At 42.7% G+C, this 19,206-nt stretch overlaps 1 protein-coding gene across 2 annotated transcripts in view; it reads right to left on the bottom strand.

The window, feature by feature from the left end:
• The window catches only part of CDC5L (cell division cycle 5 like), a 48,724-nt gene extending 36,937 nt beyond the window's left edge, over nt 1–11,787 (bottom strand). Inside the window, exons 1-5 of one of the 2 annotated variants that reach the window (XR_005789760.1) lie at nt 11,485–11,787; nt 9,093–9,196; nt 7,450–7,611; nt 6,730–6,857; nt 5,261–5,360 (exon numbers count right to left, since the gene is read on the bottom strand). Coding sequence is in view for 1 of the 2 variants with exons in the window: in XM_040473675.1 (XP_040329609.1) it covers nt 5,261–5,360; nt 6,730–6,857; nt 7,450–7,611; nt 9,093–9,196; nt 11,485–11,529 (539 nt within the window). In the remaining variant the exon portion in view is untranslated. The remainder of the gene's footprint in view (nt 1–5,260; nt 5,361–6,729; nt 6,858–7,449; nt 7,612–9,092; nt 9,197–11,484) is intronic. The other variant, XM_040473675.1, reaches the window with a different exon arrangement.
• Nucleotides 11,788–19,206: the final 7,419 nt, after the last annotated feature.

Here is a 19,206-nt window from a genome sequence, read left to right as displayed (position 1 = left end):
TGTGAGATCAAGCCCCGTGTCAGGCTCCGAGCTGACAGGTCAGAGCCTGCTTGGGATTTTCCTCTCTCCCTATCCAACCCCTCAAAATAAATAAATAAACTTAAAAAAAAAAAAAGGGAAAAAAGAAAATCTGAAAGAGGGCTTCAACTACCCCCATTGTGGTATCAGTCTGTACTTTTTTAATTTTTATTTATTTTTTTAATTTACATCCAAGTTAGCATATAGTGCAACAATGATTTCAGGAGTAGATTCCTTAATGCCCCTTACCCATTAGCCCACCCCCCTCCCACAACCCCACAGTCTGTACTTTCTAATTAAGTTCTTCTTTCCAGCTTACCCCCTCAAGCAATAAGGACTGCCCCAAGCCAGTAAGACCCTGCAGGTAATGAACTCCAAGACCTTGAGTGCCAGACTCTTCCTGCCCACCTGCAAATACCCACTGACCTTTGTCCCACTTTCCTTACATAAACCAGGAAGTATTTCTGGCACTTTGGAGACAGTCTTTGAAACACCAGTCCAAGTCTTCCCGGCGTTGGCCTCACTGAAATAAATTTCTGTCTTGTTCCACCACCACTCGTCCCTCCGCCTTTGCATTTTGTCAATGGGGAGTGGCCAAATCTGGTGTGTCTGGGACCCCCCAGAGCCAGGTACTCTTGCACCCCGGCACCCCAGCTACAAATCTAGTAAAATTCATTAAAGAAAAGTGAAAGTCTATAGTATCTGAATTAAGACCCACTTCCTCATCTCCTACCCCTGTCAGCACTGGGAGATATAAACTCTACTCCACACTGGTGCAGCCAAAACCACAGGGTTCTCTCTCCCCTCCAGTTCCCAACAGGAAGGCTTTCATTACAAGAGGGGCACAACATCAGCAATTCTCATCCTGCCTCCAGATACCTGTTGCAGAGGTTAAATTCCAACAAGAGTGGCCCAGAACCAGGGCCACTTCTTTCTTGTGCCCAGACAGAGGCTCTATCTTGGACACAATGCTGCTAAGAATGCTGGGGCTCCAGGAGTCCTTGCCCTAGCTTGCGGGATGAGGCTTCCACGCTAGGAGAAGCAAGCGGAGGAGACCTAGGGCTGCTGCCCACATGGAGCACCCAAGGGTAGAAGAGAGAATGCAAATCTCCCTGCAAAAAAATTGACTTCGTTTGCAACAGAGTATGGAGAAAACGTTCAAGCCTAAAAGCACTCTCAAAAACAGTGGAACTTGTGGTAAGAGGTAACTGGGAAGAAACTGGTAGATTCACTGAAGAAAGAGACTAAACTGTTGGCCCACTAGTTTGCCAGAAAAAAATGGGAGGAGACTTCCTGGGGTCAGAGCAAATACCAAGCACTGATGTGAGAAACTATGCCTGCAACTGGGTGTTGTAAGTGACAAATGAATCACTGAATTTTACTCCTGAAACCAATATTGCACTGTATGTTAACTAAAATTTAAATTTAAAAAAGGAGGAGGAGGAGGGAGGAGGAGGGAGGAGGGGGAGGGGGAGGAGGGAGGAGGGAGGAGGAGGAGGGAGGAGGAGGGTGGAGGGGGGAGGAGGAGGAGGAGGAGGAGGAGGAGAAACAACCATCCTTTCAAAGGAGCCCAAATTTAATTGGATAGGTTTGTGGAACACTTTATGTCCCAAGACATTGTTGAAAACAATACACCAATCAGCTGGCAATTAGTAGAGCTTAAAATGTGGGTGTAGCTAGGGAAAAAGATGCCAAAAAGTGTGGTCAAAACCACACCATCCCAGGTGACTGTGGGCATACCCAAGACTGCACCCCCCATGAGGTGCAACATCAGAGACTTTGCATTCTGAGGGGGCTGCTAGGGGAGAAGAGACTTCACTAACATAACCCACACACAAGCAAATAATAAAAAGTCTGGATGGAGAGAACATAGCACCCAGAATTGCTACAATGTATGATCTAAAGTGTCCAGTTCCCAACAAAAAAAATTTGAGACCTGTGAAGAAACAGGAAAGCAAGACCCGTACGGGAGAAAAAAAGCTGGCAACAGAAACTGCCAGTGAGAGCAACTAGATGTCAGATGTAGCAGACAAACTTCAATGGACCCATTATAAATATTTCCAAAAAACAAAAAGAAACCATGATTAAAGCAGCAAAGTATGATGAAAATATTGCATCAAATAGAAAAAATCACTTAAAGATAGAAATAACTTAAAAGAACCTAGAGAGAGATGGTAAAGATTAGGCAATCCAGGAAAAAAAAAAAAAAAAAAGTAAGAACAGAGCCTCACAGAAATGCAGGGCATCATTAGGTGCACCAAAAGGAGAGAGAAAAAGAGTAAAATATTCAAAGAAATAATGGCTGAAAATTCTCCCAAATTTACCGAACCTACACATCCAGAATGCTCAACGAACTACAAGTCAGATAAAGAAATCTGCACGCAGGGGGTGCCTGGGTGGCTCAGTCGGTTAAGTGTCCGACTTCAGCCCAGGTCGTGATCTCGTGGTCCGTGAGTTTGAGCCCCGCGTCAGGCTCTGTGCTGACAGCTCAGAGCCTGGAGCCTGTTTCCGATTCTGTGTCTCCCTCTCTCTGACCCTCCCCCGTTCATGCTCTGTCTCTCTCTGTCTCAAAAATAAATAAACGTTAAAAAAAAAAAAAATTAAAAAAAAAAAGAAATCTGCACACAGAAACATCATGCTAAAAATGTTCAAAGCCAAGGGAACTCCAGTAAGGTTAACAGCTAACATCTCATCAAAACAACATGTAACAATATCCCATTTTATACAAATATTACTGTGTGTATATGTAGACATAAATGTACCTCTGTATTGAAAGGCTTGCAAAGACACACATTTCAAAAATAAAGTTATTTCATTCTTTTTTTTTTTTTAATGTTTATTTATTTGGAGAGAAAGAGAGCTGGGGAGGGACAGAGAGAGAAGAGAGAGAGAAGAATCCCAAGCAGCCTCTGTGCTGTTAGCACAGAACCAGACATGGGGCTCAATCCCATTAACCATGAGATCATGATCTGAGCCGAAACCAGGAGTCAGACACTTAATCGACTGAGCCACCCAGGCGCACCAATAATTTCATTCTTTAAATAAAGGAAATAAAGACTTCAAATGACATCAGAAATGCTTTCACTAAGTGAATATAACCAAGCTAATAGCATCATATCAACCTCAAAAAGAAAATAGTGCAATACCGGAGGAAAAACGTATTACATTTATAATCAATAAAAAGCTTTAATGGGAATGCAAGCTGGTGCAGCCACTCTGGAAAACAGTATGGAGGTTCCTCAAAAAACTAAAACCTACAACCCAGCAATTGCACTACTAGGTATTTATCCAAGGGATACAGGTGTGCTGTTTCGAAGGGACACATGCACCTCAATGTTTATAGCAGCACTACTGACAATAGCCAAAGTATGGAAAGAGCCCAAATCTCCATCAACAAATGAATGCATAAAGAAAATACAGTATATGTATACAATGGAGTTTTACTCAGCAATCAAAAAGAATGAAATCTTGCCATTTGCAACTACATGGATGGAACTGGAGGGTATGATGCTAAGTGAAATTAGTCAGTCAGAGAAAGACAAATATCATATGACTTCACTCATATGAGGACTTTAAGAGACAAAACAGATGAACATAAGGGAAGGGAAACAAAAATAATACAAAAACAGGGAGGGGAACAAAACAGAAGAGACTCATAAATATGGAGAACAAACTGAGGTTTACGGGAGGGGTGGTGGGAAGGGGGATGGGCTACATGGGTCAGGGGCACTAAGGAATCTACTCCTGAAATCATTGTTGCACTAGATGCTAACTGATTTGGATGTAAATTTTAAAAAATTAAAAATAAAATTAAAATTAAAAAAAAAAAAGCTTTAAAACACATCTGTAATTTAGCATTAAAGAAATAGTCCTGCAATATATTTTACATACAGACCAATCTGGTCTATTACAAGACATATGTACAAGTTAAGACACACAGATTCTATAAGAAAATCTACAAGATAGACCAGAGAAAATTTAAATCTGTAAAACAGTATTTAAAGCAAGCAATACCACTTATACTTAGAGAAGCATCCTTAGCCATCCATGGTTAAAAGGCTCAAAATTATTTGGTCTCCAAACAACAATGGACGAAAATGGAAAAGTGAATTTTTTTCAACCCTACTCACATTATTTAACCCTAAATAGTGTACAAAATACAAAAATGACTGAAACTGGGCAGAAAATTGAGTATCTCCTCTTCGTTTCTGTTTATTGTTCCAGGCCATTCATACTTCCATTAAGTAACTATTCTGGACTAGTGGCTGGCCAGCTTAGCTATGCCAAGAAGCATCCTCAGGTATGAAAGAATCCTCCACCCCAAGATCTGGCACTTCAAAGTCACTACTGGGGAAACCATCAACATAATGCTAGTCATCAGGTCAGGAAGGACTTCCTAGTGTGGGGACCAAAAACGGCAGCTGTGTAGGCTAGGAAGGTCACCCCAGTACCCAAATTCCAAAAGCTAATAAGCTCTTAGACAATTCAGATTTTCCCTTTAACCATTTCATGGTTTCTGGGCCATAGGAAATGAGCTCAATCATAGATCTAACCAAAAGGAAAAAGGAAGGGGAAAGTGGAGAAAACCTCGAGCAGACGGCAATGATACCACTCACTTTTTAAACAAAAATTTCTAGAAGGGCCTAAAATTTGGTTCAAGGCTCATTAACTCCCTCTACATTCAGCCAAGTTTCTTATTTTACAGCCAATACCTGCACAATACTAATCAAGGAGAGTAAGTAACAGTCACATAGCCTTGTATGTCCTCTAGCCATATGACTCCAAGATGCCTACAACAAATGAAGCTCTCCTATGTTAACAGAACAAATCCAACATAATCAAGCGATCACCTGGGCGTCACTTCTGCCAACATCTTTTACTTCTTACAACATCTCTTTAAAGACGTATTTTTTTTTCTGTATCTATTCTATGATGGTTAGGGAGAAAAAAATAAGATTTTTCCAAAGTATAAGGGTGTCTGGCTGGCTCAGAAGAGAAAGTATGCAACTCTTGATCTCAGGGTTATGGATTCAAGCCCCATGCAAGGTGTACATATTACTAAAAAAATAAACTTAAAAAAAAAAAAAAAAAACTTCTCCAAAGTATAAAGGAACTAAAGAGTATTAGCAAAACTGGAATCGGACAATTCTAATTATTAACCAACAGAGTTGACAGATCACAGTTTTATGGGGTCTAAGGATGCACAAACTAATTGTTCAACTACGGATGGAAACAACTATACCTTGCTTCTTCCAACTGTTTCTCTCTTGCTTTCCTCTTGGCTTTCTTTCCCTGAGTATTTGCCAAGCGGGCTCTAGCTTCAGAAAGCATCTCAAGTTCATCTGCAAAAATAGAGAAGAAAAACTAAGTTCTTCAACAGAAGTATGGTATGTGAGAGATATACTATAGTACTTAAGAAGAGAAAAACCATAAATATAATCATTACATGGTGTTGTATGGGTTTTGAAGTCGGAGAAACCGAAGTTAAAAACCAGGCCCACCACTTGCTAGCTCTGTGACCCTGGATAACTTATTTACCCTCCCTGAGCATGTTGCATCATCTATAAAAAGGGAATAACAAGTCTTATTTCACAGGAATGTTGAGAAGAGCTAAGTAAAATATAATAGGTAAAGCATCAAAAAGTATTCATTAAATAGTAGCTATAATTACCATATCTCTCATTATCATCAATTAACTGACACAGCACCAATCGTAACTACTGTAAAAACTACTATTTAATTATAAGGAAACAGATACTCTATTAAACAAACCTTTTTTTCCTCAGAAAAGGTTCTTTTCTCCCCTCCAATACATTTCCACGGCTCCCAAAATAGAATAAATTTCATTACTGATGCCTTACAGCAATTCCTGTATAAGGTTGTTGAGTGGAATCACAACTTTTTTTTTTTTTTTTTTTTAACAAGATAACTTTTTAAAAAACTCAGATCCCAAGATTACCCACTCCATGCTGCAGCTTACTGACTCAGATCTCCCGGGGAGACCCTGGTACTTGTATTTTTAGAAGGTCACCACATAACAATGATGCAGGTAGGAACCACTACTTTTAAACTTCTAAATTTTAAAATTTCAACAAACATTCACTGAACACTTCACAACATCTCTGTTGAGGTAAGATAGCTATCATTATTCTCTATCTAGCAGGAAAGAGAATCAAATCTCAGAAGGATTATGATCTTGCCTAAGATCAATAGCTAATAAGTGGCAGGCAGGAGACTAAAATCCAGTTCCTCTGATTCTCGATTCAGTGTCTGAAGAAGGCAACATGAGTCTGCCTCCTAGTACTGCACTGCTGCCTTACTACAAAGATTAAATTACCTGCCTGAAGTCAAAATAGTTAACAGGACTGAACTCCAAATCCTGTCGTGGTGCCTCTCTCCACAGAATGGGAAGGAGAAAACAGAACTCTCAAGGGCTTACAACTAGCCTTTAGGGAATCTGTCCAGTAGTATTACGCTGCTTAATTTATTAAATGAAATGAAAAATCAAAAAATAAAGAGACACTGTCCAGAAAGAACAATTACTCTATAATAGAAGACTGGACACAATTAGAAAGAGAGAATAACAACTGCAGACAGAACTGGGGTTCTAAAAAGTCGGAGGAGCTTAGAAAGAAAACTCAAAGAGTTAAAAAGAGGCCTGAGGACTCTATGGTTACCAAAGAAATAAAGTCCTCAGAAGCACGCACTCACCCTCATCCATATCAATCGGATCAGGCCGTGCTGGTTTTGTTTCTGGATTTGGATCTATTTCCCCAGGTTTAAGTTTTCGTGGATCATCTGTCGTTTCCTCTTCATTGTCTCTTTGTGCAGCTTTATCCCTAGAAAAAAGCCCATAAAAGTCACACTATCACACCATTCAGTCTTAAGAAATACCAGGTTTCCTAGCACTGGCACTCTTTTCTTCCAAAAACCCAACAGATGGACATTCACAAAATAAAGTGATTCTACTTTAGAGATGGCATTCAAATTCTAATTTCAATGAGTGTTCCATTCACTATGAAACAGAACCCAAGGAGCTCCTTAATCACAAATGCAATAAAGTCATACAAAAAAAAAAAAAAAAACAACTTTTCGTGAAGAACCAAGATGTTCTGGTTCACTCTTAGCAATATAATTACGGGTGTAATTATGGGTGATTATTAGCTTTTTTACCATTTTTTCCCTAATTTTCTAAAAAAATAGAGTATGTATGATTATATAATTTTAAGTTACTCTTTTAAAAAGCATGTAACAAGTATGTAATATTATCAATAACATGAGACTTAAGAGTATATATTCCGATAGCTTTAGCTCCTTTGGCTTTACTCAGATCTGTAACTGAATGTTTAAACACAGAAAATGCTAAACGCTTATTCAGCCTCATTCAGGAGATATACATACATTTTAATACTGATTTGGAAATTCACTTACAAAAGAAATTCATAGTGTTCCAAGCACTGGGCAGCTGTTCTTCCAATGATTGGCGCAATGGTCCTCCACTGAGTTGGCATCAACTTGGCCAAGTGCAATAGTTTTTCCTCTTCTTCTCGGGACCATTCTGTTTTCTTAATGCTTGGATCTAGCCACTCATACCTATTAAAATGATACCATTTGATACATTCATTAGTCACCCGGCACGAATATCCTATTTACACATTAGATATACTAACTTCTGGTGTCTCAAAAACACAAGCTAACTCTCACCCTTCAATTACAAAAGCTGTTCTTTTTAACACTATTTGGTTAACTTTACCCCATTTACTATTCCCTATCTCACTGACTTCTACTGTTTTTTTTAATTATGCAAGACTAGTAATGCTTGAAAAAGGTACCCTAACTGAAACATGATCATATGCCTTCTTTCTCTACTATCAATTGTTTTCGTTTATTTTACACTTTATTAGAGGTTTTGAAATGACCTGAAATAAGACAGTACCACCTCACATTTTTAGTGTTTCTAGTTTTCATAGTACTTTCTCACACTTTTTTTTATTTATTTAAGTAATCTCTACACCCAACATGGGGTTCAAACTCCCAACCCCAAGATCATGAGTCACATGCTCTTCCACCTGAGCCAGCCAGGTGCCCCTCTCCTACTTTGATTCAATTCTCACAATACCTTGGCTTACTTTAAGTATCTGACTTATACTCACTAAATGCTTCCCAATATCATGATTTTGGAGTTTTTTAATTTAAGTAAAACTACTATGCCATCCTCTATCTTTCCTATTGCCCAACCCAACCCACCTTTTCCATCCAGTCTACTTAGCTGCAATTAAGATACAAGCCTTACTAAATATTGGGGCAGGAGCTTAGCTCCACTAAGACAAGCAGAAATCCAAACTTCTTCAGGCTGAGGACAATCTTCCTCTTTGGGATCCAATCTCTACATTCTGATCCTTTCTCCCACCCAGGTGCCTAGGAAATGAAATCACTCTTGTACAATCCAAAATATGATCTTAGTACCACATGGGTCAAGGCTGGGGCCAGATCACTCATGCCAAGAGCTTAATGTGTCCACTACCCTGTGACTTAAAAGGAGACACCACAGGTGCAGTGTTGAGTTAAGTTATATTTTGGGATAGCAAATACACAATATTTCAACCGTGTTGATGAAGAAAACTCACTACTGTGAGCTAGCCTAGAAAACTAACCATTATTTATCATTAATTTCTTTGAGAAAGTAAGTTCTAAATCAACTTACAAATTTTTGGAACACAATCCACTTACAAGCTGGGGTCCATCAATACTAAAAGTAAATTTATTTTATGCTTAACAAAACACTCTCAAGCACATTAACTCATCTGTACCTCGTATCTCCATCAGTTAGTAAGGATTATTATCCCCAATTGGGAGAAAACAGAGACAGGAAAGAGGGTATAAAAAAAATGCCTTGCCTAAGATCACACAGGAAGCAAGTGACAGCTAAGGCTTAAATCTGAATTCCCATCTCCCACTCCATACTTTCTGTTGTATCACACTGCCTGCTTTCTTTGGCAAGGTTCAAAGAACTGACATTTTCCTCATCATAATTAAGGTCGCTTTCTGTTTTCTACTCATTAAGTGGTACATACCATCTGGCTTTGCACTGCTTTGCTGATTTTCTATGCAGCAGTGAGGCAATCCTAGACCACTGGTTTTTTCCATATTTCATTACTGCTGCTTTCAGAATTTCATCCTAAAAAAATTGTCAAGGAAAAACAATATATTCAATCACAAAATTCCAAGTGAGAACAGACAAAATTTCTCCCTAGGATTGATAGGCAGAAAAGTCATAAACACACACACACACACACACACACACACCAAGGTCTGGAAAAAAATACAAAAATTTCATTTACTATAACAAACAACAAGCCAGAATTGGCAAAATGCAAAATATTAAGAAGAAATCCCTCCGAAGGACATCCTACCCTCCCTAATACACAACCTCCCCACCCTAATAAATTGGGAATGAGTACAGCCCAATCTGAGAAACACTACCTGGCAGTGATTAACAAAAAGTACTCTCCAACGTTTGGCTGTCATTCTCAAAAGGATACAGCTCCATCATTTATTCATTCACTCAAAAAACATTTCCTATTTCCTGTACTAGGTCTTCCATACTTCAGAAAAGAGAATGAAATAGGTCTCATCCAGCCTTTAAGAAGCAAAGCAAGACTCTGGGAATCCATTCTCCACTCCAGTTTACAAATGTCATTTTCTCTCCAGTCCCATAACCCCTGCTCTGACCCAAGAATCCACAGGTGTAACTCAAGAATTAAGTATTTTTCCCCTACTACACCAGTCAGCTCTTCTTCTAGCCTTTAGTTATTGTTTCACCAGGGCACCCATTCTGATTTGGAATTCACTACTCCCAGGGGAGTCCAGAAAGCTAAGCCATAGATAGACACCAAGGATAACAGAGCGACAGATGAACACACTTGGGCATCTCACTTTTAGGCTTTTTTCCACATTGAACTTGTGATACATGCCTCATATATGAGCCACTCCACCCCATCCCACCCCCTACCTCATCATCAGAGATTTAAAAAGACTGCAGGGCTTTGGCCACTACACAGGAATCCTGCTGTTACTTGATTTTGTACATCTGTCTCTCCCCCAGAAGTCATCTCTTCTCCAATTTAAACAGCCTGGTTCCCTCTGTACAAACTGTGAGACAAGGTTGTCACTGATTTTATGTGTCACTTTGTTATAATATGCATCTTGAAGTAAAAACAAATAGCAACTGTCCACCCTACTAGATTCATTCTGCAACCATTTGCCAAAAAGATTATTTCATGGTGGTTACTGTCCGAGGTTCTAGGGATTCCAAGACCTGGTTCTCTTGCAGTGCTGTCTGCTGGGGAAAAGCAATGTCAACTAGCACTTACTGAAAGACTACTATGTGCCAGACTCTATTCTAAATGTTGATTCATTTAATCTATAAAAGAAGATTACTGTTACTATTATCATCCCCAGTAGAAAACTGAGGCTCTGAAAGGTTAAGAAACTTATCAGCATCACACAGAAGAATATGATGCTTGCAAAAAGATAAAACATGCTATATCAGATGGATGAAAGATGTACCATGGGGCCACTTATTTTTACAGGGTGATAGGGCAAAAATTCAAGAGTTTCTGAACTGGGTTTTGAAGGATGGTCAGAAAGATGTCAAGCAGTAGGGCATTCTGAGAGGGCACAAGCAGTAAAAAGACACAACATAAAAAGATAAGATGTGCTCCTGAAACTGAAAGTTCAGTGCACTATGAACACAAAATGCATCAAAATCTTACTTGTATTTTACTTTTTCTCTACTGCCCTTTAGCTAGCCATTGGCATTATCCATTGCGTTTCTGAAGCAAAGAGACTACTGCAGGTAGTTTGTCCTATCTGGTTTCTATCCTGGCTGAGGCGGAGGGACAGGAAGAGACAGGCCTTGGGATCCGTCGTGAGGACAAACAAGTTATGCCTTGATAAGAGATAACAAGAGGGATGCGGGCATACACGGGCCCTGAACTTGGCACTCAAGCTGCTTCCCCTCCGCAAGGAAGTCAATGAAGGAACAAAGTTGTGGCCACAGCACTTCTCTATATTTTATCAGAGAAGCACAATGCCCAGGCTGACGGACGGGGGGTGTGCCAGATAACCAACTCTCCCAGAAGTCCTATCCCGCCCCTTCTACACAGTGAGCTCCTCCATGGCAGGGGCGCGTCCTCAATTCAACAAATATTCACTTAGGGCCTAACAAGTGCCTGGCACGTCAAGTGATTAAATCACGGTCCCTGTCCTTGAGGTGCTCTGATGACTCAAGGCCGAACGTCAAGTTAAGACCTCGAGGGTCCGCCCCGCGCTGCACCCCGCCCCCCGCACCGCGCCCACGTAGACCCCGCAGGGTAGCCTCCTCGCCTCCCCGACCTCCGCGCGCGTGCGCACAGGCCGCCGGAGGGGGCGGAGGGCAGCGGACGGCGGGAAAGGGGGACTTACCTCGGTATTCCTCCACACACCCCCCTTGATCATAATTCGAGGCATCTTGGCTGCGGGGTGTCTCGGCAAGCGGCCGAGAGGAGCTTCACAGAAGTAGTAACGGCGCTACGGCCACGGGACCTGAAGCCGACACTTCCTCCAAGCGCGACCTTCTGGCTTGAAGAGATGTGCGCAGGCGCAAGGTGGGGGGCGGGGGGAGCAGAGTAGCAAGTCTCGCGAGAACCGAGGCTGCTGAAAGGACTAAGTGCCTTGTTGTTATAGCTCTGGTCTAGGAAGACTGACAGAAACCCATCAAGCCCCTCTGGCTAAAGCGCTCTACGCCCCGCGCATGTCCAGAACAGGTTGGAGGAAACCACGACTCTCGCGAGATACCGCCGGTGGCTCTTAGTAAGCAAGGTTGTGGTGGGATTGATCGTGAGGTCACCTAGTGGCGGAGAAAGGGAACATCACGCGTGCAGAATTAGCCAGCTGGTTTAGGAAGAGCTTTGTTAACTTATTAATTTAGCATTTTATTAGGTATGTAACTAATAGGAATTTACTCGCGGAATACTCAGGAAAAGGATATAATTTAACCCTAATTTTTTTTTTAAGTTTATTTTGAGAGCGTGGGCTCGTGAGCGAGGGAGGGGCAGAGAGAGAGAAAGAGAGAGAGAAAGAGGGAGAGAGAATCCCAGACAGCCTCCGCGCTGTCAGTGCAGAGTCCAGCGCCAGGCTCAAACTGAAGAACAAGGATATCATGACCTGAGCTGAAATCAAGAGTGGGAGGCTTAACCAACTGAGCCGCCCAGGCATCCGTAACCCTAAATTTTTTAAGCTGTAAAATAGGGATAATAGTATAGCAACCTCATAGGGTCATCCTAAGGATTCAATGAGATCATAAACCTAGGCCAGTATCTGATATATATAACTACCCCTAAAAGTGGCAGCTGTTATTACAAGAAAGGCAACTTGAGATGATCGGTGATTGTCCCAGAAACCCACAAAAATATCTCATCAGTTTTTCATATATTTCTACTCAATCTATGTGGATTAATAATAAAGTGTTACCATTGATAGGCACTGGTATTAGACAAACTGAGGTTGGATTGAAATCTTCGCTCTCTCATTACCTTGGGTAATAACCTTGCTGAATCTCAGTATCCTCATCTAAAAAGTGGAGTTAACAATACCTACCTACATAAATTTGGGTGGCAAATTAATTGATACATACCTAAAAACCCAATGAGGTAGAGCTTGTCAAAATGCCATTCCAGCACCCAGGGACTCACTCAGTGTCTACAATTTCTACGATGTAAGTCATGCCCCCTAAGGGCATGCATTATACAACCTGCCCATTGGGACAGAGCAACCCTGTCAAAATGTCCCCCAAGACACCCTTGAACATGCAGACTGCATGTCTCACTTAAGGATTCAGAAAATGCAACATCATGCCACTTCCATAATGTCTAAAACGAAACCCAATAGCCATGAACACAAGAGACTGTCCTCCGACGTCACATGCACTGGCCAAACCCCCACAGTATCACCCAAGCCCACCAGTTTGTGGTTTGTTACAGCATCCCTAGGAAACAAAAAAGCTCCCTTTTTAATATAACATTTCCAAACAAAGTTGACCCTGGAAACATTTTTTCTTATGCTATCTATTGGTATTTAAGAAACACAATTTGAGAAACTCTGGCCCAGGAAAAAGAAATTGCCTGCCTCACTCAGTCAGTGGAGCATGTGACACTCGATCACAGGATGGTGAGTTCAAGCCCCATGTTGGGTGTAGAGAATACTTAAAAATAAAATCTTTCTTAAAGGCCGGGGGTTGGGGGCTGGCACCTGGGTGGCTTAGTTCGTTGAGCATCAGACTTCAGCTCAGGTCACGGTCTCACGGTTCGTGGGTTCAAGCCCTGCATCAGGCTTTGCACTGACAGTGTGGAGCCTGCATCAGATTCTGTGTCTCCCTCTCTCTCTGCTCCTCCCCCCCCCAATAATAAACATTAAAAGTATTTTTTTTTTAATTTTTTTTTCAACGTTTATTTATTTTTGGGACAGAGAGAGACCGAGCATGAATGGGGGAGGGGCAGAGAGAGAGGGAGACACAGAATCAGAAACAGGCTCCAGGCTCTGAGCCATCAGCCCAGAGCCTGACGCGGGGCTCGAACTCACGGACCGCGAGATCGTGACCTGGCTGAAGTCGGACGCTTAACCGACTGCGCCACCCAGGCGCCCCTAAAAGTATTTTTTTAAGAAGTTGGCAGTCCATCCAGCTTACAAAGGAGTAACAGGGATGTTAGCAGGAGGGTTTGTAGGTTGCAATGTCCCCCATTTCTCCACCTCTCATTCCTTTCTGAGGAACCGGTTCTGACTGGGTTAACTTTGCTTAGCCAAGAAAACAATCGAAATTCTAGTTTCCTCCTTGTCCAGTTTTTACCATCAAATTGTGCAGGAAAAGGGCTAAAGTTAGGGTCAGAAGCCTGTGACAATACCAAGACATTGGGGGCTGGGGTTATAATCTTCATCATCTCCCCAAATAAGCAGATGGAATTTCAGTAGAAACACTGTGCTGCTTTGCAAATACAATTTCAAGACCTCTAGGCCTGCCCTGTCTACTGGATTGCTACCCCTAAGCCTTTCCCTTCCATTTAGAAACCCTTCAGCTAATGTTGGAAAAAGCTAATGTCTGGGTAGACATGAAATTCCACGCACCCTAAGTGCTGGTAATTCATACCGTAATGCTAACCATGGTTAATCATCTAAGTTGGCTTGGGGATGCCTGGGTGGCTCAGTCAGTTAACCTTCGGTCTCTTGATTTCTGCTCAGGTCATGATCTCACAATTCGATTCTTTAGTTTGAGCCATGCATCAGGCTCTGTGCCGACAGTGCAAAGCCTGCTTGAGATTCTCTCTCTCCCCCTCTGTCTCTGCCCCTCCCCCACCTCAAAATAAACTTTTTTTTTTTAATATGAAATTTATTGTCAAATTGGTTTCCGTACAACACCCAGTGCTCATCCCAACAGGTGCCCTCCTCGATGCCCACCACCCATTTCCCCCTCCCTCCTACCCCCCTAAATAAACTTAAAAAAAAAACCAAAATAAATAGTTTGGGTTTCGCCTACTGACGCTTCTTCATGGTGGACCCAGTTGTAGTTTGTAGTCTTTTTCTCAGGTGCTCATATTCATTATTTCTAGGGAGTCCCCTAAGCCCTGGGGTGGCAAAGTGTTCCCAAAGAGGATTTGGGTTTTTTTCTCAGGCCACAGAGTTTCAGAGCTCTCTTTGAGCGCCTATCTTGGTTTGGGATCAATATTCTGATCAGGTTATTTATTATCTAGACCCTGCATCCACATGGCACTGGCTTGAGATTCATATTTCTCACAGGAGCCTTTTTTCTACATTCACGTACCAGTCCCCAGCTGCATATACCCAACTACATCCCAAACAATTCCACTCTGTGTGTGTCACAGTTTCCTCAAATTCAACTTCCCAAAATTGAGCTCCCCCTAGACGACTTCCCCAGCATTCTCTATTTCACCAAATAGCACAGGGCTGCCGTGTATGGTTGTGTAAGTAGTTCACTGCACAGGGACAGAAGGGGGCTGAAATCTAGCTGGCACACTGCTTACCAGGCAATGCATCCATACGACTATCTCCACCAAGAGGGCATCTTTCCCTAAGTGTATAAAGACACCATGTGCTGCCCTGGCAAGGGCACCACCAGCCACCTTGTTGCTACTTGTCCTTTTCCCATACCTTCCCCCTACCCATATCCAAGTCTTTTTACCTCCTAGTTAGCCCTCAAATCCATCTCCTTTGTGCCACTTCTGTAAGTTGCCAGATTTAGCAAATAAAAATACAGAACTCCCAGTTAAACTTCAATTTCAAGTAAAAACAAAACAAAACATATTTTTAGTATAATTATGCCTCATGGGTCCATTCCGTCCTCTCTAGGAGGACCCCGCGTGTTACACCAACCCACACTGTACCCAAACAAAAAAACACGTTTCTAACCAGATGATCATAGCCACGCTCACACCATCACCACTAAAAGCTGCCCCCACACCATTTTTATATTTGGTGGAAACCAACACATTTCCTCAGAAAACAAGTTATGGGGGGGCGCCTGGGTGGCGCAGTCGGTTAAGTGTCCGACTTCAGCCAGGTCACGATCTCGCGGTCTGGGAGTTCGAGCCCCGCATCAGGCTCTGGGCGGATGGCTCAGAGCCTGGAGCCTGTTTCTGATTATATGTCTCCCTCTCTCTCTGCCCCTCCCCCGTTCATGCTCTGTCTCTCTCTGTCCCAAAAATAAATAAACGTTGAAAAAAAAAATTTTTTTAAAGAAAACAAGTTATGGGGTGGGGAGTGGTTCAGTTGGTTGAGCGTCAGACTCTTGATTTTGGCTCAGGTATTGGTTTTGGCTCAGATCATGATGCCAGGGTCGTGGGATCAAGCCCCACATCGGATTCCACACCGAATGTGAAGCCTACTTAAGACTCTCTCACTTTCTCCCTCTGTCCCTCGCCCCCACTCAGTCTTTCTCTCTAAATTAAATTAAATTAAATTGAAACAAGTCATTGGTATATTTGGCTTCTCTTCGGATATGAGGCTGGGCCTCCTCCCCCATGCACATTAAGAAATGTTTACTTTTCATATTAGTATTTCTTACAAGGTCCGGGTTTCAGAGCCTCAGTGTTGGTTCCTCAAGTCGGTAGTGGCGCCCCCATCTCCAGGGAGGGTTCGGGCCATAACCCTTCCTAGAGTTGCCCAGCATCAGAAAGACACCACATGGGTTCCCACATCCTTTCCCAGAGCCCACAGGGAACTTGGCCAGTAGACCCCCTGCAAGTGCCCCATCTACATCAGGCCCATTGCTCAGTTTCAGGTCAAGGTATCACTGTGTCCTGATTTTCCAGCCGAGAAAGAAAAGCCTCTCCATCAGTAGCATGATCTGGAGGAGCTCCAGCACTGATATATTTCAGCAAGAAATCCTATACACAAGGCTTCTATCTGCCCAGCTTTTAAGGGTCAAAGGCTTAAGAGCAAAAGGAAACAGTCTAACCAAATTGGGTAGCTCATACCAGAAATGTGGACAATTAATGAAATTATACAGAATATTCATAACCCGTTTGTGGAACTGTAAAAGTTTAACATCCAAATATCTTAACATTTTGATGACTAGGAGTGCAGAGACTATAGAAACAGTCTTGGAATTGTCTTCATTTAGCTTATTTGGACTTGAATGTCACCAGCTGTATAACATAATATTCCCTCCAGTCCACAGAGGCTAGTTTTCATTCTTCCCAGGATCTGAAATTAGAATACCCTGTGTACAATATGAAGTTGTTACTCTAATGAATCTACTTGGAAATGTCATGTACAGGTTGCTTCCATTAAGCTTGAGAGTTTCAGTGATTGAAAGTAGGAGGCGAACACACACACACAGGTACACACATGTGCACCTGCACCCACATGCTTATTTACCAAGGAACCTGCAGTGAGGTGAGGGGGGTTTTCATGCCTTAAAAGGTCCAACATTTTTGTGCCTAGGAAGAAAGGACTGGGACAGCTAGGACACCCACATATTTTTGCCATTTGGCCATTTAGTCTATGCCTTACTCTCCCCGTAAGTTTTGTGAGTTTGAGCCCCGTGTCGGGCTCTGTGCTAACAGCCTAGAGCCTGGAGCCTGCTTGGGATTCCATGTCTCCCTCTCTCTCTGCCCCTCCCCTACTCGCGCTCTCTCTCTCTCTCTCTCAAAACCAAACAAACCTGGGGCGCCTGGGTGGCGCAGTCGGTTAAGCGTCCGACTTCAGCCAGGTCACGATCTCGCGGTCTGTGAGTTCAAGCCCCGAGTCAGGCTCTGGGCTGATGGCTCAGAGCCTGGAGCCTGTTTCCGATTCTGTGTCTCCCTCTCTCTCTGCCCCGCCCCCGTTCATGCTCTGTCTCTCTCTGTCCCAAAAATAAAATAAACGTTGAAAAAAAAAAAACAAAAAAAAAAAACTAAACAAACCTAAAAAAAAAAAAAAGGAATAATATAGACCTCTTTGAAATCTTGAGGCCGCTATACATCTTCCAAAACTGTACTCTGGGTGTTTTTCTCAATACCTTTATTATATAGGACTCCTTCCCTCCAAAACACCAGGGTCCCCTCTGAGAGCAGTTTCCTGGTCCACCTAGATAATCCCACCTGGAAATTCCTGCAGAATCCTTTTTTGCATCTATATCGTGTTCTCCATTATCCATCCAACACAGGTGGTTGCCACTGAATTTTTTATATTTTAAATAATAGAAGCACAAAAGTTCTCTTTTACGGGAGTAGGTGTCTTTGAGAAAATTTGTTGGCAGCCTCTTTTTTTCCTTTTCTAAATTATTTGGTTTTGTTTGTTTATTTATTTATTTATTTATTTTTATTTATTTATTGTGGATTTTGTCGGGGACAGCGGTGAGCTTTGTGTCCCAGGGGCAAGGGAACCAGCGCAGAGGTATGCTGATGCTAACCCAAAGAGTGGCCAGACACAGTTGCTGGCCGTGGCCACCATGTTGTCTTCTAGTTGATCCAAAGGTGTGTATAAAGACAGCAAGAATGTACTCCGTTCTAAACCCACTTCATTTACTTCACTTATTGGCTACCTCTGGAGACAATGTTTTCACAGAGAAAGAAGTCATGTCTCGTGTCTCGAACAATTTGGAGTCTCAGCATGGGCCCCAGTTCTCTCTTTGCGCTTTAACGTTTCGAGAGACCAGACCCACAGCCCTCATTAGCCAGCCAGTGGGGTCTCCTTAGTAAAGGAGATCGGCTATGAAGATGCTGAGTCACTGGCTTGACTGCCGAGGGTCACAGCCTGAATGTATATGGTTGGCTTTTATTCCTATCTTTTCTTCCAAATATTTGCTTCTCGCCTGATTGATGAAAGGCTCTAAGACTCACGACTGACACTCACTGAGCTCTCGTCCTGCTTGGCTGTGTGGTCAAACAAATACAGGAGTGAGGGAGGGAGTTACAGGGGCAATGGTATGAGTCGCCTGTGGCGATCCAGCCTTCACATTTTTCTGACATGTACCACGTGAATAGTAGAGAAAATCTCGAATGTATTAATGAGAATAGTTTTACCAAACTAAAGCTGACGGCTGCATTTTACCATTGATATGAGGGCATTCTTAGAAAACGAAATTTAACTGACTAAAACTGAACGTGGACCGTCAGAGAATTGTTATCAATGTTAGGTTCCCCGAACTTGTTATTTTGTATTGCAACTGTTGGCGCATATCCTTGACCTTAGGAAATGCATATCGAAGTATATAGTATGTAGGAGCACAGGGTGATGATGTCTGCCACTCCTTCTCAAACAATTCTTCAAAATAATAACAGAAGGGGCACCTGGGTGGCTCAGTCGGTTAAGCGGCCGACTTCAGCTCAGGTCACGATCTCGCGGTCTGTGAGTTCGAGCCCCGCGTCGGGCTCTGGGCTGATGGCTCAGAGCCTGGAGCCTGCTTCCGATTCTGTGTCTCCCTCTCTCTCTGCCCCTCCCCCATTCATGCTCTGTCTCTCTCTGTCTCAAAAATAAATAATTCTGGGGGCGCCTGGGTGGCGCAGTCGGTTAAGCGTCCGACTTCAGCCAGGTCACAATCTCACGCTCCGTGAGTTCGAGCCCCGCGTCGGGCTCTGGGCTGATGGCTCAGAGCCTGGAGCCTGTTTCCGATTCTGTGTCTCCCTCTCTCTCTGCCCCTCCCCCGTTCATGCT

The sequence above is a fragment of the Herpailurus yagouaroundi genome, unplaced genomic scaffold (assembly GCF_014898765.1).
Source record: "Herpailurus yagouaroundi ecotype Mexico unplaced genomic scaffold, PumYag 139, whole genome shotgun sequence".
Taxonomy (NCBI): Eukaryota; Metazoa; Chordata; class Mammalia; order Carnivora; family Felidae; genus Herpailurus; species Herpailurus yagouaroundi.
This window is presented reverse-complemented; position numbering and strand designations above follow the sequence as displayed.